Raw genomic sequence first — 26353 nt, forward strand, 5'->3', positions numbered from 1 at the left:
TTGTTGGAAGCAGGAAAAGTAGGCGAGTGTGAGGATGTGAGGGACTTTGACACGGGCCAGATTTTAACGACTGGATGACTGGGTCGAAACATCTCCACACCTGCAGCTCTTTCGGGGTGTTCCCGTCTGCAGGGGTCAGGACTGACCAAGAGGGTTCGGAGTAAAGAAATCCAGCAACAGGGTCATGGGCGACCAAGGTCCGATCCAACAGAAGAGCTATTGTAGCTCAAGCTGCTGAAGAAGTTAATGCTGGTTCTGACAGAAAGGTGTCAGAACACACAGAGCTGCACGGTTTGTTGTCTATGAGGCTGTGTAGCTGCAGACCAGTCAGGGGGCCCATGCTGACCTCTGTCCACTACTGAAAGCGCCTACAATGGGCACGTGAGCATCAGAACTGGACCACGGAGCGATGGAAGAAGGCGGCCTGGTCTGATGAATCAGGTTATCATGTGGATGGCCGGGTGCGTGTGCATCTCTTACCTGGGGAAGACATGGCACCAGGATGCACTATGGGAAGAAGGCGAGCCGGCGGAGGCAGTGTGATGCTTTGGGTGATGTTCTGCTGGGAAACTTTGGGTCCTGCCGTTCATGTGGATGTTACTTTGACACGTACCACCTACCTAAACATTGTTGCAGACCAAGTGCACCCCTTCATGGAAACAGTATTCCCTAATGGCAGTGGCCTCTCTCAGCAGGATAATGCGCCCTGCCACACTGCAGACATGCTTCAGGAATGGTTTGAGGAACGATGAGTTCAAGGTGTTGACTTGGCCTCCAGATTCCCCAGATCTCAATCCAATAGAGCGTCTGTGGGATGTGCTGGACAAACAAGTCCGATCCATGGAGGCCCCACCTCGCAGCTCACAGGACTTAAAGGATCTGCTGCTCACGTCTTGGTGCCAGATACCTCAGCACACCTTCAGAGGTCTGGTGGAGTCCATGCCTCGATGGGTCAGGACGTACACAATATTAAGCAGGTGGTCGTAATGTTATGGCTGTGTACACCTTCTTTCCCCTCAGTTTTCATGAACATAAAGCTGCTAGATTATTGTTAAGATTTAAAGAGTTTTAGAGTATTTTAAAGAGTCTCTGTTGAAAGAAATGAAATGTATGATTGAAGATGAGTTACCATAGAAACTCGACAGACCTTCACTGCGACACATGGTTCTCCTGCTTGTGTTGTCTTTGTGCAGTCTAACAGCAGCTTCCAATGACTGACGCGTTTGTTACCTGGATCACAGAGACTGAACAGAATCGGTTTTTACAGCTGTGTGAAAACACTGTTTCTAAAAGTGGAGGTGAGACGGAGAGAGATAGCAGAGTGACATTACTGGGACAGAAATGTTTACCTCTGTGTGTGTGTGTGTGTGTGTGTGTGAAATGACTGTGTGCTACAGCCGGATTGCATCATGGTCTGTGTATGTGTGGGTGTCCGTCCGCTTCCATCTGTATGTGAAAAACGATATGAGACGTGTGTGTGTAATCTATGTGTATGTGTGTGTGGGAGTGTGTATGTTATCTGCGTGTGTGCCGTGTATGATAGCCGGTCTCTGCCGTCCTTCAGCTGACAGCGAGGTGCATTCTCTCTCTGACAGTAAAATTATCTGACACACACTCACACACACTTACACACACTGCACTACACACTACATACTTTCCAGGACATTACACATCTTATAGACTTACACTAAACCGAAGCGTGACCACAGATTCAAAACTCACCTTTTCCCGATTAGGAAAATGGCTTTTGTCCCCATTTCGACAAGACGTCCCCAGTTAACTGTTCTTTAACCCGTGTCCCCACAAGGACGCCAAGTCAGGAACACACACACACACACACACACACACACACACACACACACACACACACAGTTGAGCTGTTCCTGGCAGTTTTTCTTCTCTCACGTCAGCTGATGCATGTCCTGGTTGTTTATCAGTGGCTTCACAGCCTCCTGTCCATCAGCTGACGCTGTGTGTGTGTAATTATTCTCAGATGGCTCAGACGCAGAGACGATAGCCGGCAGCTTGATGTGAATCATTCCAGGAGATTAACAGCTCATCCAAACACAAATCACTTTATTACAGAGAGAGCTTTTTGTTTGCTGGTGGAGAGTGTGTTTACTCGTATACTGTACAGAAGCAGAAGGGATTCAGGACATATTGTGCTTTAACTCTCGTCCTCTTCAGTAGCTGTGTTTGCATTGTTTCACTACCTCCATGATGGTGAGCAAAATGAGCCACACACGTACGTAGAACGGGGGTTACTTCTACTACACCGATCGCCGTGGACATTCTCCATTCACTGTGATAGTCAGTGGTGTACTCGGGCTGTTTGAGGGGCAGGGGCAAACAAAATCAAGAGGGCAACAGTGTGCAGAAAGGTGAGATGCAAAACAACAACAGGGCCTTTTTACTGCAGAGGCATCCAATGAGGGCTCATTGTCTCAAACGTAGGAGGTGCGGAGGCCAAGTAATTGTGCAACATGTGTCATTTATCCATTGGAAGGACACCAAGAGGCACTTTATCCTTTTGTTTATCTACTACAGGAGGATTCATGAGGGAGTAAATGTAGACATATGCGGCTGCAGTGGAGTTGTCCCAATATTAAATGGTTCCTGAGACTTTACCTGGTGTTTCCTTCACTCCTAACAGTCTCAACCAGCACGACAAACAAGCCCACAGCATGAGCAACCAAGGCTGAATGATCGAGACTGTATAGGTGATCTGTCCAACAGCTTATAACAACATGTATTGATGTTTAAAGTTAGGCAGCGCCCTCTAGAGGCCACAGTGGTTTTGCTGGTTAGAGTCCACTAACTGCGTTTGTTGTGCTGCGAGCGTCTATTTTCTACACAACCGAAGCAGTTCAACGTCCTCAGCACAAGAACGCTCTCTGCATCAGCTGTTTTTTGTCGCTGCGCTCACAGAAAATAGTTCCACTTTTAGAAACACTGTTGCGCTCGTCACTGTCACTCTTCCCGCACCGACCAATCAACATCAAGAAGGGGCGGGACTTCTGATATCTATGTCAACAACAATTGCTGAGGAGAAGCTAATCCTCTTGTTTTTTTATTGAGGATACAATTTCTGTGAATAAAAGCGAACAGAGCGATTTAAAACAGACTCATTAACAGACTAAACGAGTACTACCGAGGGAAGCGGAAGTGCCGCCAGACAACTATTGTAAAGTAGCAACAAAAACAGTGTTAGTGGACACAGGCCCTTACTGAAGATGCAAGTCGAGAGTGGCAGCTGCCGGGGACGATGAACGGGTAAACCAACACGGGACTCTGAGCCAGGAGTCAGTTCAAGTCTCATTTGACGCCAAGAGTCAACTTCACGTTTTAACGTGTGTAACATAACCAACATATATAATGTAACTAACGTAACTAGAGTACTTTTAACCCCTGGTCTGTGTTCTGAACTTAGCCACCCAGTTTTGTTGCATAACTCAGTCAAACTGCCGTTTTACAATCTTTTCCAAGAGTGAGTCTGCTTGGAGAGTGTAGGTATGACATGTTGCCTCGGGTGGCTACGTAGATCTTGTTCCTGTGGGTCGGAATAGAGGGTGGGAACAAACAAACAAGTGGTTGTATGGGTTGTAGTTTTATCTCCCCAAAATTGGAACATCCATTTTTTGGGAGTGTTCCAAGTCCTAAACACTCCCTATAGACATTAAAAGATGAACCGCGTTTGTTTAAAGCCCACAGACGGCAGCCAGTTTCTCTTCTGACTGAATGAATATTAATGATTTTCTTACTGCTGACTGCTGAAGACAAACTGCACATCTTCAGAAGGAGCAGCTTAATCGCACTAATCTTCTTTGCTTTGTCAAAGTATTCATACTGGCAGAATAAAGAACAGATGCTAACAGGGCTTTACACTTCTTTGTGTAGTTGAAGATGTGTTGTATAGTCAGATTAGCCCAGTTGACCGCAAACTGCATCTCTATTGGACGGGGCCGCAGCAGCAGCTCATTTTCTCTTGTAAACTTGCCAAATTGCTTTTAGCTCAGAAAGCGAAGCAGATGTCTGACTGTCCGTCTGTCGGCCCGAGGATCACTTGAGCTTAAAGAATCAGTTGGGACGCAGTGAAGTGAAACGTTTCTTACTGAGCTGCAGAATCACAGGAGACGGGCAGATTGATGCCTCAGCAGCAAATACGGAGTTGGTATCAAAGGCAGTTAAAAATACCGACCGCTCAGTTTGTGATTTAACTTTTCTCAGCGAGGTCGCGAAGGTCAGACAGACAATACTCTGCCATGTTTTCTGGAGGTAAACAGAGATGATCCCGCAGGAGGCTGTTCTCTCGACACTGTTTGCTTTGTTCAACATTTATATGTTAATTAAAGGTTTTAGTTAAACGATGTGTTGTTGTTATTTTTGGGCCTCGTCCAGCCCAAATATATCAACAACTATCGGACGGATTGTCATTGTTGGAGAATCAATCTGATTGATGATATTTGTGTTATCCTGAGGATGAACTGTAAGAATGATCATGTGACTTTTCTTCTGTCACTATCAGAGTAATCTGAGGTTTCTCATTTTATTCTCTATTATTATTAAGTCAAGAAAAGCTGCAGTGACATTTCCTACTCGGGGGTTAATGTCACTCAAACTTCAGGAACTCTAATAATCTGCTTTATGATCAAATACCTGCAAAATAAATGACATTCTGAAATAAACTTCAGCTCAGCCTCTAAGTTTTAGTTGTAGTGTAAAAAATTTTAGCATGCAACCACCTCGCAATCGAACAATAACAAGACGAGGTCAAAACCTCATATGTGTGGCCTAACGTGCGCTTCTGTGGGCAACAAGGACCGTCCTTATGAGGCCGTTGACGACGTGTTTGAAAGCAGGTGAGGACAGCGGAGGAGCAGCCCCGCCTACTCCTCTAACAAAGTATCCAGAGCCGTACAGACAGAGAGTTGCGTCAGTGGAGGTCCAATATGCTCCATGATCCGCCATTGCGATGTCGCAACTCTCTCTCTCTACAGCTGTGAAAGTACCGTCACTCACTCAGTCAGTTACTCAGTCAGTCACATACAGACCCGTGTGTAGGAAATAGTAAATGCCCCCTCCACGTGTAGACTAAATGGCGACCGTACACTTGAGAACTGTTTGCCGATCAATACAACGATTCTCATGACACCTTATTCAGTGTGTGTCTCTATTGTTGTATTTCAGGTGCTTCAGTTGCTTCTTGCTGCCGGATGTGCAAATGTGTCGAGTGCTACGAGTCCCTGGATGATTATTTTGTTGCAATATGACATTTAATTTCATTTGCGTTTATTTACTGCTGTTTATTCTGATGACAGGTGTAACTGAAGAAGTGGTTGCTCCTGTCAGAGTGTTGTTATGCATCGGCCCTGCAGCTGTAACGCCCGCTGGAGTGAAGAGAAGAGAAGTTCCACACCGAGGCTGCTGCATGAGTTGTGTCCAAGTTTTGTGGCGTCAGTGAAGAAAGTGTCCCAGGACTCTAAATTAGTTGTGATACACTAAATATTAGATCGTCGTCAGCGCTGCATTATTAAACCTGGACCTGACCCCGACCGAATTATAGACGTGACCTCAAACACCACACACACACACACGCACACACACACACACACACACACTGAGCGTGTAGTTCTTACAATGAGGTCACCAGTGTGGTCCCAGCACTCCTCCAGCATGCTGACAGCTGTGGAGCAGTCATGTGACCAGGTGATATAGATTATTGATTAGCCGATCAGCTCTGGTGTGTGTGCTGGAGTGAGGACGATCTCTCTCATGTTGCAGCAAGACAAACAAACTGACCAAAGAAAACAAGTCACACAACACTCGTATCAGCAGCTGAAAAATGCTTACGCTAATCGCTAACACGCTGTGCTAACGAGCTAGCAAAAAGTAAACTTGGTGAAGAAAAGTTACAACAAGTTAAAGCATGAAAACATTTAATATAATCAACCTGAGTCAACAGCTTCTGACACCACTGAATGTGGCGTTGCAGTAAACAGGAAATGAAGCACATGTGGGGTGTTATTATCCTGCCTCGCATGATGCAATCACAGACAGTCGTACAGACGTAGCATGTCAGCCCGCTAACGAGTCAGCACAACTTTTAATGAATGAAGCAGCCGCTCGGCCGCTCGTTGTCCCGTGCTCTAATGAGAGCACACTGAGCGTCAGTGTTTGACTTTGACTGTGAGAAATAATGATCCTTCCAAAGTAAAAGCCTTTTCTTCTTCTCTCTCTGCGTCTCACAGTCGATGTTTCCTGCTGCAGCCGGAGATGTGATCCTCCTCGTGTAGATTTGAACCAAATCTGAACCCGACTCACTTTTTATTTAGTCTGGAGAGCCGAACATGATCTCCGCCTGATTCACTTACTTTCTCTGCAGACTCGACCTGCCGAACACAGGCCGCATTCCTTTTTGTGTCTTTGGACGGAAAAAACCAGCAACAATTTAATTTCTGTGTCTCTGCGGATTTGAGCTTCGACTCAGCCGCACCGTATCGCTTCCTGCGCAGAGTTTAATAAACACTGTGCTGCTTGTCTCTGTGAAGATTTGATTGGAAACTCTGCCAAATTGAATTTCCTCCTCCGTCCTTAAACTTGGATTCATTCCACGTTGTTGTTTTTAGATCTGACCGCAGACGGACTCGGTTTCCTCTCACCGTGGAGACTGGTGCAGATCGGGTGTTCCCCTCGAACCGGCAGCGGGAGATTGTTGTTTGCATCATCCTGTTGAACTGCATCTAAAATAAAAACCTTTACACTCTTCAATACATTCATTGATGATGTCATGGCACCACGTTGTGTACTGTGTAGAAAGAGATAAACGCTCTGGCAGCAGGTGATCGTCGTTTGCATAATCCTGTTTCAATAGATCTTAAATGAAAGCCATGATATCTTAAGCATCACATTAGCTCTGAGGTTGTGCAGATTTTGTGGATATGAAGCATTTAAAGATGAAAGAAACGACTTCACACAAAGCAAACATACAGCTGTGGGTTTCATACAGCACTGAGACTATAAACATGCATTCTGCTCATATTGCTGTGAAGCTTCAGACACAGAGGAACCATTTGTTCTGCAGAGTTGTAAGAGTTCGAAGCAGCCTGATTCCATTCCTGTCTTTCTGTCGTCTTCCTTTCAGATCCGTCTGTACGCTCGGCCGGATGCCATTTCCAGCGGAGCCGGGGACTACGCTCTCCACATCACCAAGAGGCTTCTGGGATTTTACCAGGACTACTTTAAAGTCCAGTACTCACTGCCCAAGCTCGGTAAGGCTGCTGACGTCTTCCTCTCCCTCTTTATGATGCTGTTGCAGTTAAAGGATTCGGGCCGTCCAGCTCGCAGGACTTCAGAGTGATCACACTGAGGAGGAAACGCTTTGTTCTTCCTCTGATGTTTGACTTCCTGTCAGCTTTCATTAAGTAAGAAACCACAGCGTTAACCTTCCAGCCCCCTGCTGCTCCAAATTAGGAAAGAGGAACAACCTCCCCTTCCTGCACGGGCTGCCCGTGTAGGGAAGTCAGCCAACACTTTGTCCTTCGTTCAATTACCATGTGCTTCATCAATTTGTCCTCATATCAGGCAAAGACAACACTTTACCCTGCTTTGCTTCCTGGGAGTCGGCGGGCTGTACAGCGTGATGAGCTGTGGGAGTTAAACCTCATGCAGCCGTTTGTGTTCACACATTAGACACAGGTGCATTTCAGAGTTATTTATTTTTACTGAAAGGCAGAGACGTGTTAATTTGCAGGATATTAAGGTATCAAAGAAAGAACTGTTAACTCGTCACTGTATTCGCTTGTTTGTAGACAAATGAGGGGGCTGTCTGCCTGATTAATGAACTGAAACGGAACCAAATCTAAGCGTAAAAGTTAAGAAATTTAATTTAATTTGATTCTTTGAAGTGTTTGTGAAGAACCTGTAATTTAGTAACGGCTGATGTTGCACCTGAAAGAAGTTTAATCTGTGAACGTTGTCGTGTTTGAAGCCGCTGAGCGGTCGGAAGACGAGAAAGACGCGATGAAAGTGCAGACGTGGCGTGCACACAACCAGCAATGAAATGTCACCTGTAGAATAAATACTGACGAGTTCGCTGAAGGGATGCCTTCAGAGGAGTTTACAAGCTTTATCCTGATATTTAGTAGAATACTGAATGTTTGTATGAATTAATTGAAGGTACTTTAGAGGATTGTGTTCAACCAGGTAGTCGAGTCTAGCGCTGGAAGCTTCCCCCCGTCGGAGCCTCGTCCATCAGAGGCTCGGCTTTAAATTCTTCTTTGGCGATTTCACATCTCTCTGCGCTGATGGAGGTCAAGCTGCCGACTTCTTGGAGAGGTTGGAGAGGTTGTGGAAAAGTCCTGAAAAGAGCTTCCAGTTGTTGTTCGGTTGTGGGACGGCATCCTCACTTTGGGATTGTGGATCCTTTTATCCGGGTTCCTTTCAGACTTCAGGCTGAGCGATGTCTGTGCAGTGCAACACACGGCACATGTTTCACTGAGCTGCAGATCTTCTGTCATGCTGTGCAGCGTTTAGCAGCAGTTTCTACAGACTGAATGTTTTGTGTTTTCACACCTTCCTGTGTGAGTAAATGAATCGTGTCAGAGCAGTCGGATTCCATCTTCCTGTCGTCGTCCTTCTTCCTCTTTCTTTATAATTGTTTGTGTTTTACACTTCTGTCCTGCCATACTCAATTAGCTTTGTCACAGCAGCGCGTTCCCTTCCTCCTCTCCACACCCAAACATGCTAATGTGATCACTGTGGCTCCATATTGTTTATGTCAGATACTTCCTTCCTGTCCACGCTCATTCGTCACATTAGACATTCACTTTCATTCAAAGCTTCCTGTTTGTTTTCCTCAGCTGTGATGAGATGTGACATTTACCTCTCCCTCCTGACCTTTACACTGATCTTAGCTGCATTAACAGGCTCCGCGCTGAGCTAAAGGTGATGTCACACGCTGCGTTTGAGCCCGGTTTGAATGAAGACGTTCGGTGAAAGTCTCCCAGATGGCTGCTTGTCAAGAACCAGATTTCACTGGATGACGGGAGAAATGTGGAATCAATGACAGGCTTTTAGACGCCTGATAGAGTTAGCAATCATCTGGAACCAAGAAGTAGAACTTAAAAATATCTTTCACTGGAGATGGAGAATGTTTTCTTGATGTATCAAACAAACAATGTCCTTCTCAAGCTTAGAACAAACTACAGAGTTCTAACCAGAACCTCACGGCTTGCTCTTTGGTTCTGACCTACATATCTTTGCACAGACGTCTGTGGCCCTCACATGGACTTAAAATGTCCTCTAGTGGCATCATTAGATTCTAGTTTTCACTTACCTTATGAATTAAACGAGCATTTACCAAACTTTGACCCAAACATCTCGTAAAGACTTCATAGTTCCAGGTCAGTGGTCTAACTGTCTGTAGTGACCCCTCTGGTTTGATCGCGTGGCTACCTGTGTGAGGTTTAGTGAAACAGGTTGACAACTGTTGGGTTGATTGCCGTATGAATTGGTACAGCCATTCGTTGTTCCCTCAGGAAGACGGATAATCACAGGTGATCCCTTAATTTTTCAGTTTAATAGGTTTGGCACTTTGGTTTTTGTGCCGATTAGCAAATGTCAATACCGGTGTGGAGGCAGATAAATGGACGTATTGGTCTGAAAGCCGTCAGAGAACCTTTTGTACTGCGAGATATTTCTGCTCATCTGTGCCCTTCATTAAAGCTGGCACACCTGGCTGTTGGACTCCCGCCAGACTCCTGATCAATGACACACCAGAAGCAGCGCACGCAAACTGGTCCAATTCCAGGTGTCAACATTCGCCTAAAGCTCGGCTGTGTGCTGCTAACTGGAGCCGATTCCCACTCTGACTTAACACGTGCCCACATTCCGAAAACCTAGCCAAAAGAGGCAACAATACGTGGGCCAGAGCCAGCGCCGGCCCGGCCCGCCTGTGTGCCAGCACTCTGTTTGTTGTCATATAGATAGTTTCCATAGTCTCTGAGGTGCTGCTGGGAAATAATCAGGATTTCTTTATGCATAGAAAACTTTTCAAAACCTTGGCAACAAAAAGCAGATTAAATTTGTCAGTTAGAAAAGTTTCATTTGTTTCTCCAACAAACCAGACGAAAGCAGTTTGAGTGAAATAAGAAACAGGAAGTAAATAACAGGTTGAATAGAATCTAAATGTAGAACCTGAAGGTTGAAGAGCTTCAGAGCGCTCTCTGCGATGTCCTCTCTGGCTTTACGCCACCACTCTGAAACAGACAAGACATCTACATGAAGATCTCAGGCTCATGTAGCACGGACAAAATGATGGCAGCAACGTAAAACAGAAGCTTAGGCTGACTTGTAACCGACGCTAAATGCTAAGGATGCTAAAGGATGGCCTGAAATGAAAGCTAAAGGGTACCCTGAAGCAGACACTAAAGATTACTTTAAATGTAACAGGAGCAAAAGAACACCTTCAACAGAGGCTAAAGGGGTCCTTAGGAAAGACGTCTGTGCGTCTGTATGAGGCAGGATAGTGGGGCCGTAGAGGCCAGTCTGTCCTTGATGAGAAAGCATCAGAATATTTGTTGGACTACTCATGAAAACTTGTGCAAAAGTCCTTTTAAAGATCCCGTACAAACCCTGGTCTAAGGAGTCCAGGTGCTGGTCCATGATGGACAGTCTGAAGGTGCCCTGCTTTGCTCAGCAGGGACGAGTGAGTGTGCAGAGTGTGAGTGTGAGACCTTGAGCCTTCACTTTCTCTGTCAGCTTCTGTGATTGTGGTTGACTGTGGTTCCTCTCGGAGTGTCTCCAGAGAGGCCTCGGGGCAAACCCAGGACCGCATCCCCCAGCATGCCGAGGTGCACTCACCGACTTGATAAAGAAGCTTGATGGTAAAAAGATGTTTGTGTAGCTTAGCGTGCTGCCGCTGTGGTCCTGATCCGGAGCCAGACTCTGAAGTGGATGGACCGAGTCACCAGAGGGTTTCACTGTGCCAAACGCAAAGTCCCCAAATCCCCACAGCTCAGTTTGTTTTGAAGTTTCAAAACTCAAATTAGCTCCAAATTCAAGTGTGAACTGTGGTAAATACATCCACGCACAGAGGGCAGAGTCTCTCTGCGCAGAGTCGTCCTCTTTGATTAGATTTTCTGTTTTAAATCCAGTCGGATATTTCCTGTTTTTCTATCAGCCGTGTGTGTGTGTGTGTGTGTGTGTGTGTGTGTGCGTGTGTGTGTGTGTGCGTGTGTGTGCGTGTGCGTGTGCGTGTGCGTGTGCGTGTGCGTGTGTGCGTGTGTGTGTGTGTGTGAGAGCAGTGATTGAAGGCACTCTCCCTTCATAAATCTGCTGTGTGTGTGTTCACCCTGTTCATATACGTACGTCCACATAACCATACATTCTGTGTGTGCGTTCATGCTGATGTTGACATCAGTCTTTACCACAGCTTGCCTCTCACCCCACCACTCTGCTGCCAGCCCTCTCTGCATATGTGTGTGTGTGTGTGTGTGTGTGCGTGAGGTCCCACAGCCTCAGGGCTCCATCTGTTGTCATGCAGGGCATCGAGCTCCCCTGAGAGAGCGAGAGAGGAATGATGAGCTGAGATACAAATTTAAAGGGACAGAGGGAGCAGTGCGGCGTGCAGAGGGATGAAGATACAGATCATAACATAAAGAATTAGAGTCACAAAGGTTTAGCGTTCTGTCCTGTCGGGGACGAGCCCGGGGACGTCCGTCTTCGTGGTGGACGTTGAGACATGAGGAGCAGAGAGTCGGACAGAGAGAGTCATCACATCAGCTCTGGGTGTCCGTGTCCTCCGCAGAATGAAGGCTAATGATTCTGTTGACACCCTGACATTTCCTCAAGTGCCACAGAATCCACTATAAGCCCATTACACCGCTCAGCAACATGTGCTCTGTGTCCTGATATCTATCAGTGCATAATTTAAATACACATAAAACTTACACTGATGACCTTCTCACACAAACTGCCAAAGCAAGTTTAAAAGGCCACTTCACTCAGGCTCTTCCTCAGAGCTAAAGCTGCCACACTAAAGGCTACTGAGGAGCTACGAGCCCACCTGAGCCACACCTGAGCACGTTAGCATCTCCACCGGCTCTGATTACCTTCTTTACAAGACTTCGACCAACCGTCAGAAAGCTTTAGCTGTCCTAATCTGTCGTGAGACCCTCAACTGGGATCCAAACAAGAAGCCTGAAACGACGGACACGTTTCTGTATTTGTCTGCAGCATATAAACGTCCTGAAAACGTGTCAAACAAAGCTGAATAATTGCCTCTTACACACTTTAGAACCTGGTCGATGGATTCCACCAAAGGAGAAGTAACACGCCCTTTGGCCTTTGGTTATTATTGGGCCTGTGTGGATTTAGAAACGGTGTTGTCACAGTTTATCCAGCAGAGCGACTCCATCGTTTACTGTCCCCTCAGCACTGCCTGCAGCACATGTAGCAGAGCATCACAGCTGAGCAGACAGTGTTACACACTAGAATAGGTCGACAATCTATAATAAAGTTAAGAAGGCAGCCGTCTGAGTAACTGCAGAGGCGTGTCAGTGCAAAGAGAAAAGGCCTCGTTTCATTCCAGATCAAACATACACTGTATCAGCTGCCATGTTGGTAAGAGGTAAATAATTTCCCCCTTTAAAAGAGGTATTATTATCCGTCTCAGATATCCTATAGTGGTCTTCACCACTCTTTCTCCATTGAAACTTCCTGCGGTGGACGAAAGCTGTTTTTGAAACATCCTGCTAATGTTAGCTTGTTTTGAAGCGTCTTCTCTGACAGATGTACAGAAGCTACGAGTTATAAACATATATGTTTGAGGATGTACCAATCGGTGCTCATTCCACTGATAAAGTCTTAAAGCAGCCCGAGTCGAGCCCGAGTCTACAGACTGTAGTTTAGGAAATGACAGATCCAGTGAAGCATACAAATCCCTAACTTTCTTCCCCTCCTTCATCCTGTCTTTACATCCTTCTCCTCTCATCCTTCACTTCTGTATTCGAAAATTAAACCCAAAACATATTCAGGAAACTGTCCCAGGACGGGAGTTGCTTTTCCCTTTTTTTAATCCTGAAGTGGAGATAACTAAAGGAGCGATAACGGGCCTCTCCGGGCTTCCGTAGGAATTCGCCTGACTGTTCCAGTGGAGCAGAAATCTTGCTGCAGCAGAGCGAGCAGAGGCTCAGGTGATCCGGCTGTCAGGAGAATTACACTGAATATCTGAGTGTGTCTGAACGTGTGTGCGAACACGCCAAGTGGACTAATGTGTTCTGTTGAGTTCTGGCTCCATCTGGGATCCACAGAGACACACAGACAGCACCGCCTGAGGTCCAACAAGCACACACACACAAAGACGGAAACACACCCCAACATTCCTCTACTTGTGTATCTTTTCTTCTCGTCTTTCTTCCTTTCCTCTTTGTCTCTCGCTCTTTCTCTCATGCCGTCGCCTCGGGCCGACGCGCAACAACAGATGGACTCAACTGAAACACACACACTTACACACACACGCATTAAAACACACACACACACACGCACACACTCTCAGAGCTGCAGGCCAGTCAGCTGTCCGCCTGCTGCTGCCTCAGTGAAGCTGAAGTCTCATGCAGTCAGTCCGTCCAGCCGCTTCGTTCTCAGCTGTTCGGTAGAATTGAGCATTAATATTAAATAAAGTGAAGACGACCGCAGCAACTTTAGTGTCTTCACGGAACAAAAGAAGCAGCAATAATAGAAGAAATTGAACCTCTTTTCCCCTGCTGAACATCACATCGCCTTTATAAACTGACGGAACTTTATTAAAATTTGAGCCGAGATCCCAAAGTGTCCCAAACATCCCCGACGTCAGGTTTAATTTGGGGGAGACGCTCATGAAATAATGCACAGACGTCTGGAATATTTCCGTTTGATGCAAAAGGTGCAGCCGCTAATGAAAGTAATAAAAGTGATTCAGTTTTTGCGAGGCTGCCCCACTTGACTTGCAGAACACGAACTCAAACCACGAGTTGAGAAGTCTTTGCACTTTTGTGATATTAATTTAATAATTCATATTTTGCAGGCAAAAAAAGGTTTGAGCTCCAGAGCTGAGAGTGAATGTTAAAGCAGCATCGTGAACACTGAGCTGAACAACACGGAAAAACAACACCACAATAATCTTCCTTCTTCATATAAATATCACAAGTGCGTGACTGAAACGAGCCACATGCTAATGACAATGCTAACTGAAAAAGTGGTGATGATTTTGAACGTGTTTGCACAGCCACCAGTTATGTTTTAAAACACATTAATCATCTTTCCTCACCTGTCATCCTCATTTAACTCTGGATATCAGCAAAGTTAGGCTAGCATGGTACGAAACTTTCACTTATTTGTTATTCAGGTTACCAAAAACATCACTGTTTGGTTTCTTTTGGCTGATTCAGCTGGATTTAGCCTGGATCGTAGCAGCTAACTAGCTTACGTAGTTAGGTCATGGCTGTTTTTCTTTTGGCTCATTCAATCGCCTTTAGCCCGGATTGTAGATGCTAGCTAGCCAGCTAACTATCTAGTAAACAATTGTTTCAACACATCTTGGTAGGAGGTCTTGTTTCTTTTGGCTGATTCAGTTAATTTTAGCATATCCAGTAGCTGCTAAGTGGCTAACATAGAATGAGCCAAAAGAAAACCTGCCATGATCCAGCTATCAGCTTTAGCCTGGCTTGTAGCTGCTAACTAGCTAAAGTAGTCAGGAGACCTCTGGTTTCTTTTGGCAGATTCAGCTGGATTTAGCTAGGCTAGTGGCTGCTAACTAGCTAACATTGTTGCAACATGGGTTTTTCTCTTGGCTCCTACTGTCAGCTTTAGCCTGGCTTGTAGCCGCTAACTAGCTAAAGTAGTCAGGAGACTGCTGGTTTCTTCGGACTGTTTAAGTTGGATTTAGCATAGCTAGGGATGCCAACTAGCTAATATTTTTGGGTCATGATGGGTTTTCCTTTCCTCACTTGATTAGCTTTACCCTGGATCGTAGCTTGGTAGGTGGTAGGTAGGTGGACAAGCAAACTAACTGCTTAGTAAAAAATGGTCGCAAGACATTTGGTAAGAGGTCTCGTTTCTTTTTGCTGAGTCAGTTTGATGTAGCCTGGCTCGTAGCTGTTAACTAGCTAGCATAGTTGGATCATGGCAGGTTTTCTCTTGGCTTATTCTTTCTGCTTTTGTCTACCTCGTAGCTGCTAAGTCGTCAGGAGACTGTTGGTTTCGTCAGACTGTTTAAGTTGGATTTAGCCTAGCTTGTGGCTGCCAACTAACGAACATAGTTGGGTCTTGGCAGGTTTTCTTTTGGCTCACTCGTGTGCCTGGACGGTAGCTTTTAGCTGGCTAACCGACTTACTACCTTGTAAAAAAGGTAAAAAGGTTAAAAAAATGGTCGCAACACATTTTGGTAAGAGGTCTCGTTTCATTTGGCTGATTCAGTTGATTTAGTCTGGCTTGTAGCTGCTAACTAGCTAACATAGTTGGATCATTGTGAGTTTTCTTTTTTGGCTAAAGTAGTCAGGAGATCTCTGGTTTCTTTTGGCTGATTCAGTTGGATTTAGCTTAGCCTGTAGCCGCTGACTTACTAAAGTAGTCAGTAGAGTGGTGGTGTTTTTGGATTTAGCCTGGCTTATAGCGGCCAATTAGCTAACTGGTTGGGTCATGGCTGGTTTCCTTCTGTTTTTGTAGATGCTAGCTAGCTAGCCAACTCACTACCTTGTAGAAAATGGTCGCAATACATTTTGTACTGTCACAAAAATCAGTTGCTTAGTTCAGCAAAAACAAATGTTTGCCCTTTTCCCAACCAGAATTTATGTTGACTCTTGGCAAGGCAACCTTCCTTTGACCACTTGGGCCAAAACTGAGTATTTAATTGACAATCAAATGGCTTCAATAAAGTCCGATACACTAAATTAGCAAATAGTTGCACAACCTGCAGAAACAGCACTGCAGCGCACAATCTAAAAACCAAAGCAGGAGATTTGTTGCTTTTCACTAGAATTTAACGTTTTCAATCTGCAAACTCAGAACAAGTAAACCCCGTCTGTTGCTCAGTGTGTACCATTAGTATTGCACAGGAAACAAGTGGACTTATCTGAACAGTTACCATGAAAAACATCTCCTGTACTAAGTTGTCTCCTATCAGATTAGCCTGCTCTGAGTGCTTTTCTGTCCTTTAAAGATGCTCTGTGGTCACCCGCTCTGTTGGCCGCTTCTGCGCTGCCGGCACAAAGCAGACAGAAAATGAATGGAGATGTTATCACTGTAATCTACTTCCAGTGTCTTTTAGCAACAATTTCTCTCTATGACCTCACCACTGAAAGGTAATTTGGAGGCTGTTCTGCGGGTTCAGAGGATAGGATGGATGAACGCTGGGTCTCTTTAGGACACGCTCTCTGTTTCAAAGCAGTTTGGGAAACAGCCAGAGGTGAGGAATTTATTTCCAGCAGTGAGCAAAGTGGAGCCAAAACCATCCCGGACCTCTGAGAGGAGTTTAAAGGGATTACTTCCAAAGAGCTGGAGGACGACAGTCACAGATGAGACTCAGAGCCTCCGATCCCGAGGAGATACTGAGCTGAATTGATTTCGCAGAGCAGAGCAGAAAGCCTCTTCAGCCGAGGAGACAACATCAGGTTCAGGGTTAACAAGCTGATCGCGGCTGTTCCACTGAAACAAAGAGCTGTGCTGAATTGTTTGTGGATGAGCTTAAAATGCTTTTCTCTGACTGGCTGTGGAGCCTCGGGATGGGGATGTTCGATTCAAAGCCACACAAAACCAAATGGGAGCTTTTGTTGCTAATAAAATGTGTTGGTCTTTGTTAAACCTTTGTTGAGACGGCTAAGTGTTTAAATGATATTAGCCTGCGCAGGGTGTCCCCAGACGGAGGCATGCTTTCCTCAAAAGAGGAATCAGCCTTAACGTTAGGGCTGTACATGACTTCATCAGTCTACATGAGCCCACCAATGGTTTATCTGTGTGACGTTTGCCTGTATATAAAGATGGCCGACACATCTCCACCTCCTCTCGTACAAAAATGAAGCCAAAATCCCCCCTGAGCAGGCGCTGCCATCTTGCTCATCTGTATCCAGAGCGTGTGCTGTAGAGATCGGCTGGTGGAGCCGGAGTGTTGACGTCCCGCCCCTTCCTCTCCCCAATCCACACCTTTACCTTGTGGCCTTGCCGTGTTGGAGCCCTCAGGTGGGCTCAGGCTGCAGCAGAACAGCTTCCTCACCTTCAGCACTCAAACCAAACAAATCAGAGACCTAAAGCCCTGCGTGATCTCCATCTTCCCTGCGTGTGTGTGCAAGTGGCTATTAGAGTCACTTCAGCATGAGAACAGAGCTCATTATGCAGCACACACACTCGCAAATGTACACACACATCTTTAAAAGCACCAATTAGAGACATTTAATCACTGTACTGTCTGTACGAGTTACACTCAGAGACTCAGAGTTAATGTGAGTCAGGATCAGCAGGTTAACTAACCACGGAGAGCTGCAGCTGAAATACAGACAATTATGAGCAGGAGTGGGCGTGTTTAAAAGTTTTCATGGACGGTGAAACATCAGTTCAGTTTGAACAGCTGCAATGACCTAAAATACAACAAAGAAACTCTTTTTGACTCACTTTAAGTGGAGCTCCGCGGCTAGTTTTTCCATACTTCCTGTCCCTATGCTAAGCTAAGCTAATCATGTCCTAGATTTAACAATCATCATCTCAATCTTGAATCTGACGTCAGACTGGTCCTTCAGTTTCTTCTGTTTCCTGTAGGACAAATAAACATATTTAAGTTTACAAAGAGATCAGAAATATCAGACCTGCTAAGATAAACAAAGAGGAACAAAACATGATATATTTCCAAATTTTGCAACTATAGAAACTTGATAATGTTCAATACAGCCAGGCAAATGTAAACCCAGCTCGAGGCCAGGCTCTGCAGGTGGTTATACAGGTCGGTCAGTCACCTACATGGTTCAGAATGGAAAACTCATTGGCTCCATTCATGCAGTGGATTCCCCCGTTGGTTGACCATAAGCTAGCATACTAGCAACTCCCATGTTCTTCCAGTACAGGCTTTATATAGCCAGGAACAGTCTTTACATTGTTCTCTTCAAAGCCACCAGACTTCACTGACAAAACAAGTCATTTTAGCTTGAAGATGATAAGTTGCTGGTCTAACACGGCAACAATCGGTTAGTTTTCTTGTGTTATTGTGGGTTACACAAATATTATGTTTGATTCAAACCAACCAATAAAGCCCCAAAGTCACACAATAAAACAAAATACCCCGTCGAGGCATCATTACAGTTCCTCAAGTGTTCTTCTTCCCTGCCAATTTAACTTTTTAAAAAGAAATATCTCTCTGCCAGGTGACCTGAAATATTTACCTGCCACAGTCAACATTTAACCTTTATTTAGCTGCTGACAAGTGCTGCTTTTTATTCTCTGCAGAGGGCGACTGGCAACACTAAAATTGCTGTTTTTGTTAATGGGGTTTGGTGGCTTGAAGAGGGGACGATTTAACGGGTATTTCTGGTTTTAAAACAATCATCTTCTTCTTTAGAAAAAGGTCTGTCTCTGTAGGGATCCTTTCTGTAATGTTGTCAAACACTTAGAAGAACAATCTGAGCCCGTTGGTGAAGCTAACTACTGGAGCTACTCTTAAACTTCTTGCATCTTTAAGTCAATTAGACCCCAAAATATGTCAGAAATAAGGCCCAGGTATAAATATGTGACATTCCTCTTTAAGGCAACAAGGATTTGAATATTTACGACATTAAAAGAAACGCAAGAAGAGGCGAATTTCACTGCTAAGAGCTGAAAACATTGTGGAAAATACATTTAATGCTTCTCCAGTTCACTCTATTTCAGGCATGGTTTTCTTTTAGAAAGCAGAGGACAAATGAAATCTCTCTCTCTGTCTCTCTCTCTCTCTCTCTGTATCTGTTTCTGTGTAACTGAGTGTTACTCGTCTGGACAGCCACTGCAGTGATTAAATGTCTCTAATTGGTGCTTTTAAAGACACAGAGACGACAGAGTGTGAAGCCGAAGCAGCTATTTTAGTGTCATTTCAAGAGGAGGAGAGATGCTGTTATGTAACACCTGCGCACACACACTACACACTAGTGTTGTGTGTTGCGTGTGTGTGTGTGTGTAGTCGGTGTTTGTGCTGCTCTCCCGCTGTCAAACCTCAAAGACAGCCAGCTGAACGAATGACAGGAGATAAATGAAAAGACGGGGAAAAAGACGGCAGACAATAACCAGTTCAGCAGAGACGGATACAGAAGCAGATCCGAATTTTCCAACAGAAATACTGTAAACAACACAGGCAGCGGTTCACCTGAGGGAACGCTGATCGATGGAGGTATTGATCGACAGTCTGAGTGGATCCTTCCGTCTGGCCAGTAATGAGGCTTCATGGGGTTTAAAACTAAACTTTAAAAGACTTTAGTGGACGTCTGCTCGGCCGGGAAGAGTGTAGAGTTTAAAAACCTCGACGGAAAGAGCGAGTTCGAGGAAACCGGGAAGAAAGTGAAAGTGTGTACGTTAAATTTTAAAGGTTAACGCACGTAAACTTCACAGGAGAAACATCTTAAGGTCAAATTTTATCCTGGGATGGAAGCAGCGAGGATCAGGAACGGACTGAATTTTAATGAGTAGTTAATCACACTTACGTATAAAGCAGGTGATGTTTAGACTCAAACATTATAAAGACATGTAAGAACACCTCATGTTCTTAGTTTTAACATAGAAATCTGTCCATGACCCTGCAGGTCAACAGGTCAGCGCTTGAGTTGAGTTGTTTTACTTACAGTAAGTACAGTACAGTAACTGAACACTTAAAAAACACATATTATGCAGCATACAACAGTGTAGTGATTCTGTTTAATTCATGAGAAGTTTGCTCGAGTATTTCTTAGTGGAAGTAATTCTTAAGCTCGTGTCAGATATTCACCAGTTCTATTATAAGCAGCGTTGTTCAAGTTCACTCTTAGTCGTAGTAATGATTTCTTGTAGTCATAATTTACTCGCAGATATTTCCCAAGACTGTCCGGATGCTTCAACTCGATGTGTTGTTTCAAATTCGCTGCTGATTTGATGTCTGGACTTGTTTTTTCAGACCCAGCGGCACAATTTGCATAAAAAATCTGCACTGATTTGTTCAGAAAACTCAACTTAAAATGTTCATAAGAAATGCTTTCAGCAGTACAGGTAGCTGCAATGTCTGAATTGCATGCAGCCGCTTGGTTGCCGTAACACACGGTGCTTGGTAACTCTCTGTAACTCTCGGTACCTCTCGGAACGTGAGCGGTTACGTCTCCAGAGTGAACCGCGCTCACGATCTCGTCCAGGAGTTGCAAATTGATTCGTTCAGTTAACTGGTCGCCAACAATATGAGCATGTTCAATGAACACAAGGCACAACACTGACTGTAGCTGAATATGACGACGGTCAGGCAACACAAACTTTATAAGGCATCAGTTGGCAATTAATAGATATTAATATAATATTTTAATTGACAAAAAGTTGGACTGCCTGTATGCAACATTTAGAGTTTGGATAGTCATGTTCATTGTTAGAAATTGTCATGGACAAAAAAAGAAACACAAAAGCATTAAAAGAAGAATTGTTCAGTTTGTCTGTATTTTTGCCTAAAAATAAGTGCGACATGATCCCGTCAATCCATTCCATCGACTTCCAACTCTTGTGCTAAGCTAGGCTAACAAATACACCTGAGACATGTTAGTTTGAATGTATACTGAATACACAGATTGAACTGACTATATATTGTCATTTACATCTTTGTAACCTGGCAAATGAACAGGTTTCTGAAAATGTGAGACTGTTGCTTTAAGGGGAATCTCCCAGTCGCTCACTGCGTCACTGTAGCTTTAAAACAAGAGTCCAATCACCTAGTTGGTCTTACCTGTTATTTAGTTGTTCATATGATGATTTATAGTTTTTACTTACTTACTTAGGACTTCATCACTCACAAAACATTTACATCGTCTGACATAATCAGTCGTTTTCTGTATCCAAGCAATCAGTTAGCTCGACTGCTAGCTACTGTTAGCTTTCAATCCATTCATAGCAACTGTGACCCATTCTTCTAAGCTAAATATCTCCATGTCACTATTGCTCTATGGGTAGAGCGTCTCCTCCCATATATGGTATACTCCCTCCTGATTGGCCAGGAGGTGTGTCACTCTGCCGCCTGTCAGTGGGCGGGGCTTGCACTCAGAGAACTGAGGTTATATCCAGTGGTGTTCTACATGTAGCTGATCTGGCAGCTCGATCACGGCTTTGCAGGTGTGTGTGTTTGTTTGGTTTCAGGTTTGTGTGTGTGTGTGTGTGTGTGTGTGTGTGTGTGTGCAGGTTGGTTGCCAGGTTGTTGACTCAAACCCTCTCTGGCATTGGCACCAAGGTCATCACACACACAAACACTCACACACACATACATACATACACACACACACAAAGTAAATCCAAAGCAGGGTTCGCCGGCCTCTCACCGACTCAGTGACCCTACACCTGTTGCCATGGTAACGTCTCTCCCACTCTCTCCATCTCTGCATCCATCTGCTCCCCCTCGCTATGAAATTCAAATGATCTTTATTGGCAGAGGGAGGAGAAACAAAACAGCAGTCACAGTGTGAAGAGTCGTCCTCCTCCTCCTCCTCCTCCTCCTCCTCCTCCTCCTCATCTGTGTGGCTGTGAGTTAAACTAGTTTAAATGTTGCTGATGACATTACGTCACGTTACACTCCTCTGGCAGATGCTTTTGTCGTAAGCAGCTTACAGTAAGTGTGTTGGAACCTGATAGCAACACTGCATGTTCAGAGTGCTACAAGACGAGTGCTTGGGTTTGTATTGTTGTCCTCTTTTTAAATGAGACATAAGGGAGTTCTGGTTCTGGGATGTGGCGTTTAGGTGTCGTCTGAAAAGGTGGATTTTCAGCCTTAGGTTTTGTGGTTTCTTTTTGGCCCCCGAAATAACGTTTTCCACTGAAGGCATTAAAATGCTGCCAACTTTGTTCCATTACTTTAGTGATTGTCTCTTCCCTGGCTGTTCCCTGGTACCATTTGGTCTGTTGCTCATTAGCATCTGTTTCCAGGTACCATATTTTTCAAGGTACCTTGCAGCAGTTTGGAGATACCCATTTGTTTTAACCTAAGTCTGTTTTAGGGTTCCCCTTTAGCAACTGTTTCAAGGTAACAGTAAGTGTTTGTTTGTAAGTACTGTTGAGAGACTGTTTTAAGGTACCATTTAGCATCTGTTCCTCGGTACCATCGGCCTCAAAGTCAGTTGCTGGATTTCCTTTAGCAAATATCTCGAGGGTCTATTTCAAGGTAACTGTGGGCATCTGTTGCAAGGCACCGTGTTTCAACGTAACCTCAAGTGTCTGTTTCTACATACTGTCAAGCGTCTGTCTTGAGGTACCATTGAGGGACTGTTTTGAGGTACCCGTTAGTGTCTTGTTTTAGGTCCCCTTTAGCATTTATTTCAAGGTTTTCATTAACATCTGATTAAGGGTACTACCTTTTCAAGGTACCTTGTAAGCATCGATTTCGAGGTACCTATTTGTTTTAAGGTTACCCTTAAAGTCTGTTTTAGGGTTTAGCAACTCTTTCAGGGTAACCATAAGCATCTGTTACAAGGAGCCATGCTTTAAATCCTTTTACTTATGTTTCAAGGTAACCTGAAGTTTCTGTTTCCGAACTAACCCTGCGGTGTCTGTTTCAAGGTATCCATGGCGTCTGTTTTGACGTACCCTTTAGAAGCCGTTTCAAGGTATCCTGAAGTGTCTTGTTTTAGGCTCTTTGAAAATACCTTTTAGCAACTATTTCGAGGTTCCCATTTGTTTTGAAGTAGGCCTTAAAATCTGATAGCCTTTGGTGGCTCTTTGAAGGCTCCCTTCAGCTGCTGTTTCAAGGTTTATCGAATGTTTTAATCTTTTTATTACACATGTTTAACATAAAACATGAAAGGGGACTTATGTGACATAAGTCCTGCATTGTGTGACCCGTCCATTGTCCTTCACTGCCACCCGTAGCAGACTTTATGGATCCTGTATCATGTTATCTGACTTCTGTTGAAAGGACAGATCAGTTGCTTTGAGCCTCTTAACCGGCTCAAACGGATCCTGGTTGGGTCATGATTTCATGGGTTATATACAAATTAGAGAGCACCACTTTCTGTTGGTGTGAGTCCAAGCAGTGAATGAGAACAGCTGGCCCAGTTAGCTGTGGAAGAACTTGACCTGACTGCACAGAGACTTGAACTTCACCCCGTCCTGCACCTTTGGGTAGCTGGAGCACCAACGGAGAGCCAGACCTTTGCACCCATCATCAGTGCTGGACCTCAGTGATGCTCCTGTGGCAGAACGGGAGCAAATCCCTGCAGCAGGTTCAACATCTGGTGGGAAGGCTGAAAGCAGGCGGCGAGAGCAGCAGATTAATGTGTGGGTGCAGGGGAGACAGAGTCAGATGTGGGTATACGTTTGCTCATGTTGTGTATTAAAAAACTGTTAAACAGTGTAGATATGAAGTCGAGTCACTCGTGGCCAGACGTGATGTAAGGTTTGAAGTGCTCTGAGTTAAATAGTCTGGCAGAAATGCACACGCTGATGTTTTTAATAACAGTCTGAGATGTTCGACCGCGGCTGAAATATTGGCAGAAACATGGCGACCTGCAGTGTGATGCCTGCGCGCGTACACTTTAATCCACACAGGTTTAAACACAGCAAGAGGCGGGGAACTTTCTCCGTCTGCAGAGGACAAACTTTATCTTATCCACACGTCTGTAAAGATTTCCAGCTCCAGCAAACATCCAGCAGAACAGATATCCGTGCTCTCTGTTTGCTTCTTTTGCCCTTAATTTCCTCTGAGACGGAGAAACAGTTTGGTTGCTTTATGATAATGAATTATTAGACAGTACACAGTGTGAATATTTTACCCATAATTCCTCACTGCTTTCAATCCACTGCACGATGATTAGTCGGCGCCGTCAGCTCAGTAGGAGTGTTGAAGCTCAGTCGCGTCTGATTGAGATTTATGTTCAGTGGTGATTAATGAGTCTTATTTACATGGCTGGAGATCAGTTAGACAGCACACACACACACACACACACACACACACACACACACACACACGCGTAAAAGCAGTATATTGTTCTCACTCTCAACACGTCAACTAAGTTTCCGGCTGTGTTGCTCTACCTCTCAACCACGATAAAGTTAGGAGTAACAAACATGCACCATCTGGTCATGTTTCAGTTCATCGTTAACATTCTGAAACGCTCAAGCTGTTGGGTTTAAAGTTGTCTTCTAGTTTTAGTTTAAGTTACGGAACTTCAGTCCAGCTCATGTGACCCATCCAGCCCCCGGACCTTCTCCCTGTCTCCACTGCATCGCGCTCCCTGGAAAGCCGTAGCATGCTGCTTGGCTAACCCAAGGAAAGATCTTAAGAGCAGCACCAAACATAACTGTGTTTCCATTTGGCAATAAATGGTTAAATCTATGATAAGAGTGTTCCTGACTGAACGTTCTCTGTTCATAGAACGTCATCAGATTTCCCAGGAACATTAAAACATACACCTTCAGACGAGAGGCAAAAGGTTAACCTGGAGCGTCACAGTTTCAAGGTGTTGTGTTTGAATCTTGGAGTCTCTTATCGTGAAAGAAGCGATCCTGAGAGCCAGCAGTGGCCCAAACAACATCCATCCATCATGTATACCGCTTATCCTGCTCAGGGTCGCAGGAGGGCCGGAGCCTATCCCAGCTGTCACTGGGCGAGAGGCGGGGTTACACCGGGATAGGCCACCTGTCAATCACAGGGCAGACACACAGAAGCAGACAACCTTTTAGGCTCACACTCACACCTACGGACAATTTAAAGTCGCCCATGAAGCTAACGAGCATGTCTTTGGACTGTGGGAGGAAGCTGGAGTACCTGGAGGGAACCCAGGCATGCACGGGGACCTTCTAGCTGTGAGCCACTGAACCGCTGTGCAGCCAGCACTGTCGTAGTGTTGTAGCACTGCATGCAAAGACATCAGGCTAACCGCAGAGCTGATGGTTATTTAGTTAGTGGCGTATTGATCGTCGAGTGTCCTCCACCTCCCTTTATTAAAATGCTAATTCTGTTTTTGAACGCTTTCCATCGGGAATAATTGCTTTGTGATATGTTTATAAGAGGTTCCCTTTGGAGCGAAGGCCCTGAAGGGATCACAAGATAAATCTGAGTGGTTATAAGATGATTATTAAAACAGGAAACAAGTCTGAAAACACATATTTAATCTGAAAGCTCGGCATGCTGCTCCTTCACTGTGAAACACCGGACACTTTCATCCCTCAGCCCTCTATTAACCGTTCAAATGAGACAATCCAGAGAGGCCGTTTCCCTCTTTGCTTGAACAGATCCGTTTTAATATCGAGGATGAGACGACTTTAAAGCTCAATAACATCTGAAAGCTCCCCGTTTTTGCACATTGAGCCTTTTAATTCCCAACTCGTCGGAGGAACATGACAGCTTAATGAGCGCCGTTCACTCTGCACACTCAGGTTCATCTGTCTCACCCTTTTATCAGAGACCGCGGGTGTCACAGGCCCGTGTGCATGTGTGTTAGAGTCAGAGGCCGACGTGTCACCACTTACTGATCACTGACACTCGCTGGTGGTCCTGCTTGCTGATTTTTTCCAGCGCGTGGTTGGTCATTAAACGCCTCCTACGCCGCTAAACGGACAAATTAGGACACGTGTCAGCGACCAAATTAGGAGGTGTCAGAGCCGCTGTAGTTACTGTGGTGACGCCGCGGCCTTAGCGTGTCCTGGAAACGTGTTCTGATTTATCAAACAGGACAGAGCGCGAGCAGAGAGATGGAATTAATCCATCTATTAGAGCTTAATGACATCAGAGGGAGAGACCTCCGGGGGGGAGGGATCTGATCAGAAAGGTGTCGGCTCAGACGCCATCTTTAACCCTCTGAAGGTTTACAAGGTCTACTGCAGATCCTGGCTCTGTGTGGATCCATCACACACACACACACACACACACACACACACATGTTCTGTAGATCCTCTCCCCCCCAGTGTGAGTTAATAACATCTCTGAGGACTCCTCCTCATGTGACAGATTCAGTGTGCTTGTGTGCTTGTGTGTGTGTGTGTGTGTGTGTGTGTGTGTGTGTGTGTGTGTGTGTGTGTTTTTGTGTGTGTGTGTGTGTGTGTGTGTGTGTGTGTGTGTGTGTGTGTGGGTGTGTGTGTGTGTGGGTGTGTGTGTGTGGGTGTGTGTGTGTGTAGAGTATAGCTATGATTTCATCAAAGCAGGTTTATATCAGAC

The 26353-nt window shown here is 45.0% G+C and overlaps 1 protein-coding gene across 1 annotated transcript in view; it reads left to right on the forward strand.

Annotated features, from left to right (window-relative positions):
- Positions 1-26353, forward strand: part of LOC138599584 (thyrotropin-releasing hormone-degrading ectoenzyme-like) — a 182802-nt gene that overhangs the window by 37744 nt on the left and 118705 nt on the right. Inside the window, exon 4 of the mRNA XM_069671317.1 lies at positions 7142-7268. Coding sequence (XP_069527418.1) covers positions 7142-7268 — 127 coding nt within the window. The remainder of the gene's footprint in view (positions 1-7141; positions 7269-26353) is intronic.

This window comes from Semicossyphus pulcher, unplaced genomic scaffold, assembly GCF_022749685.1.
Source record: "Semicossyphus pulcher isolate SPU_LCO1_2020_fin unplaced genomic scaffold, fSemPul1.0.p SCAF_20, whole genome shotgun sequence".
Classification (NCBI taxonomy): Eukaryota; Metazoa; Chordata; class Actinopteri; order Labriformes; family Labridae; genus Semicossyphus; species Semicossyphus pulcher.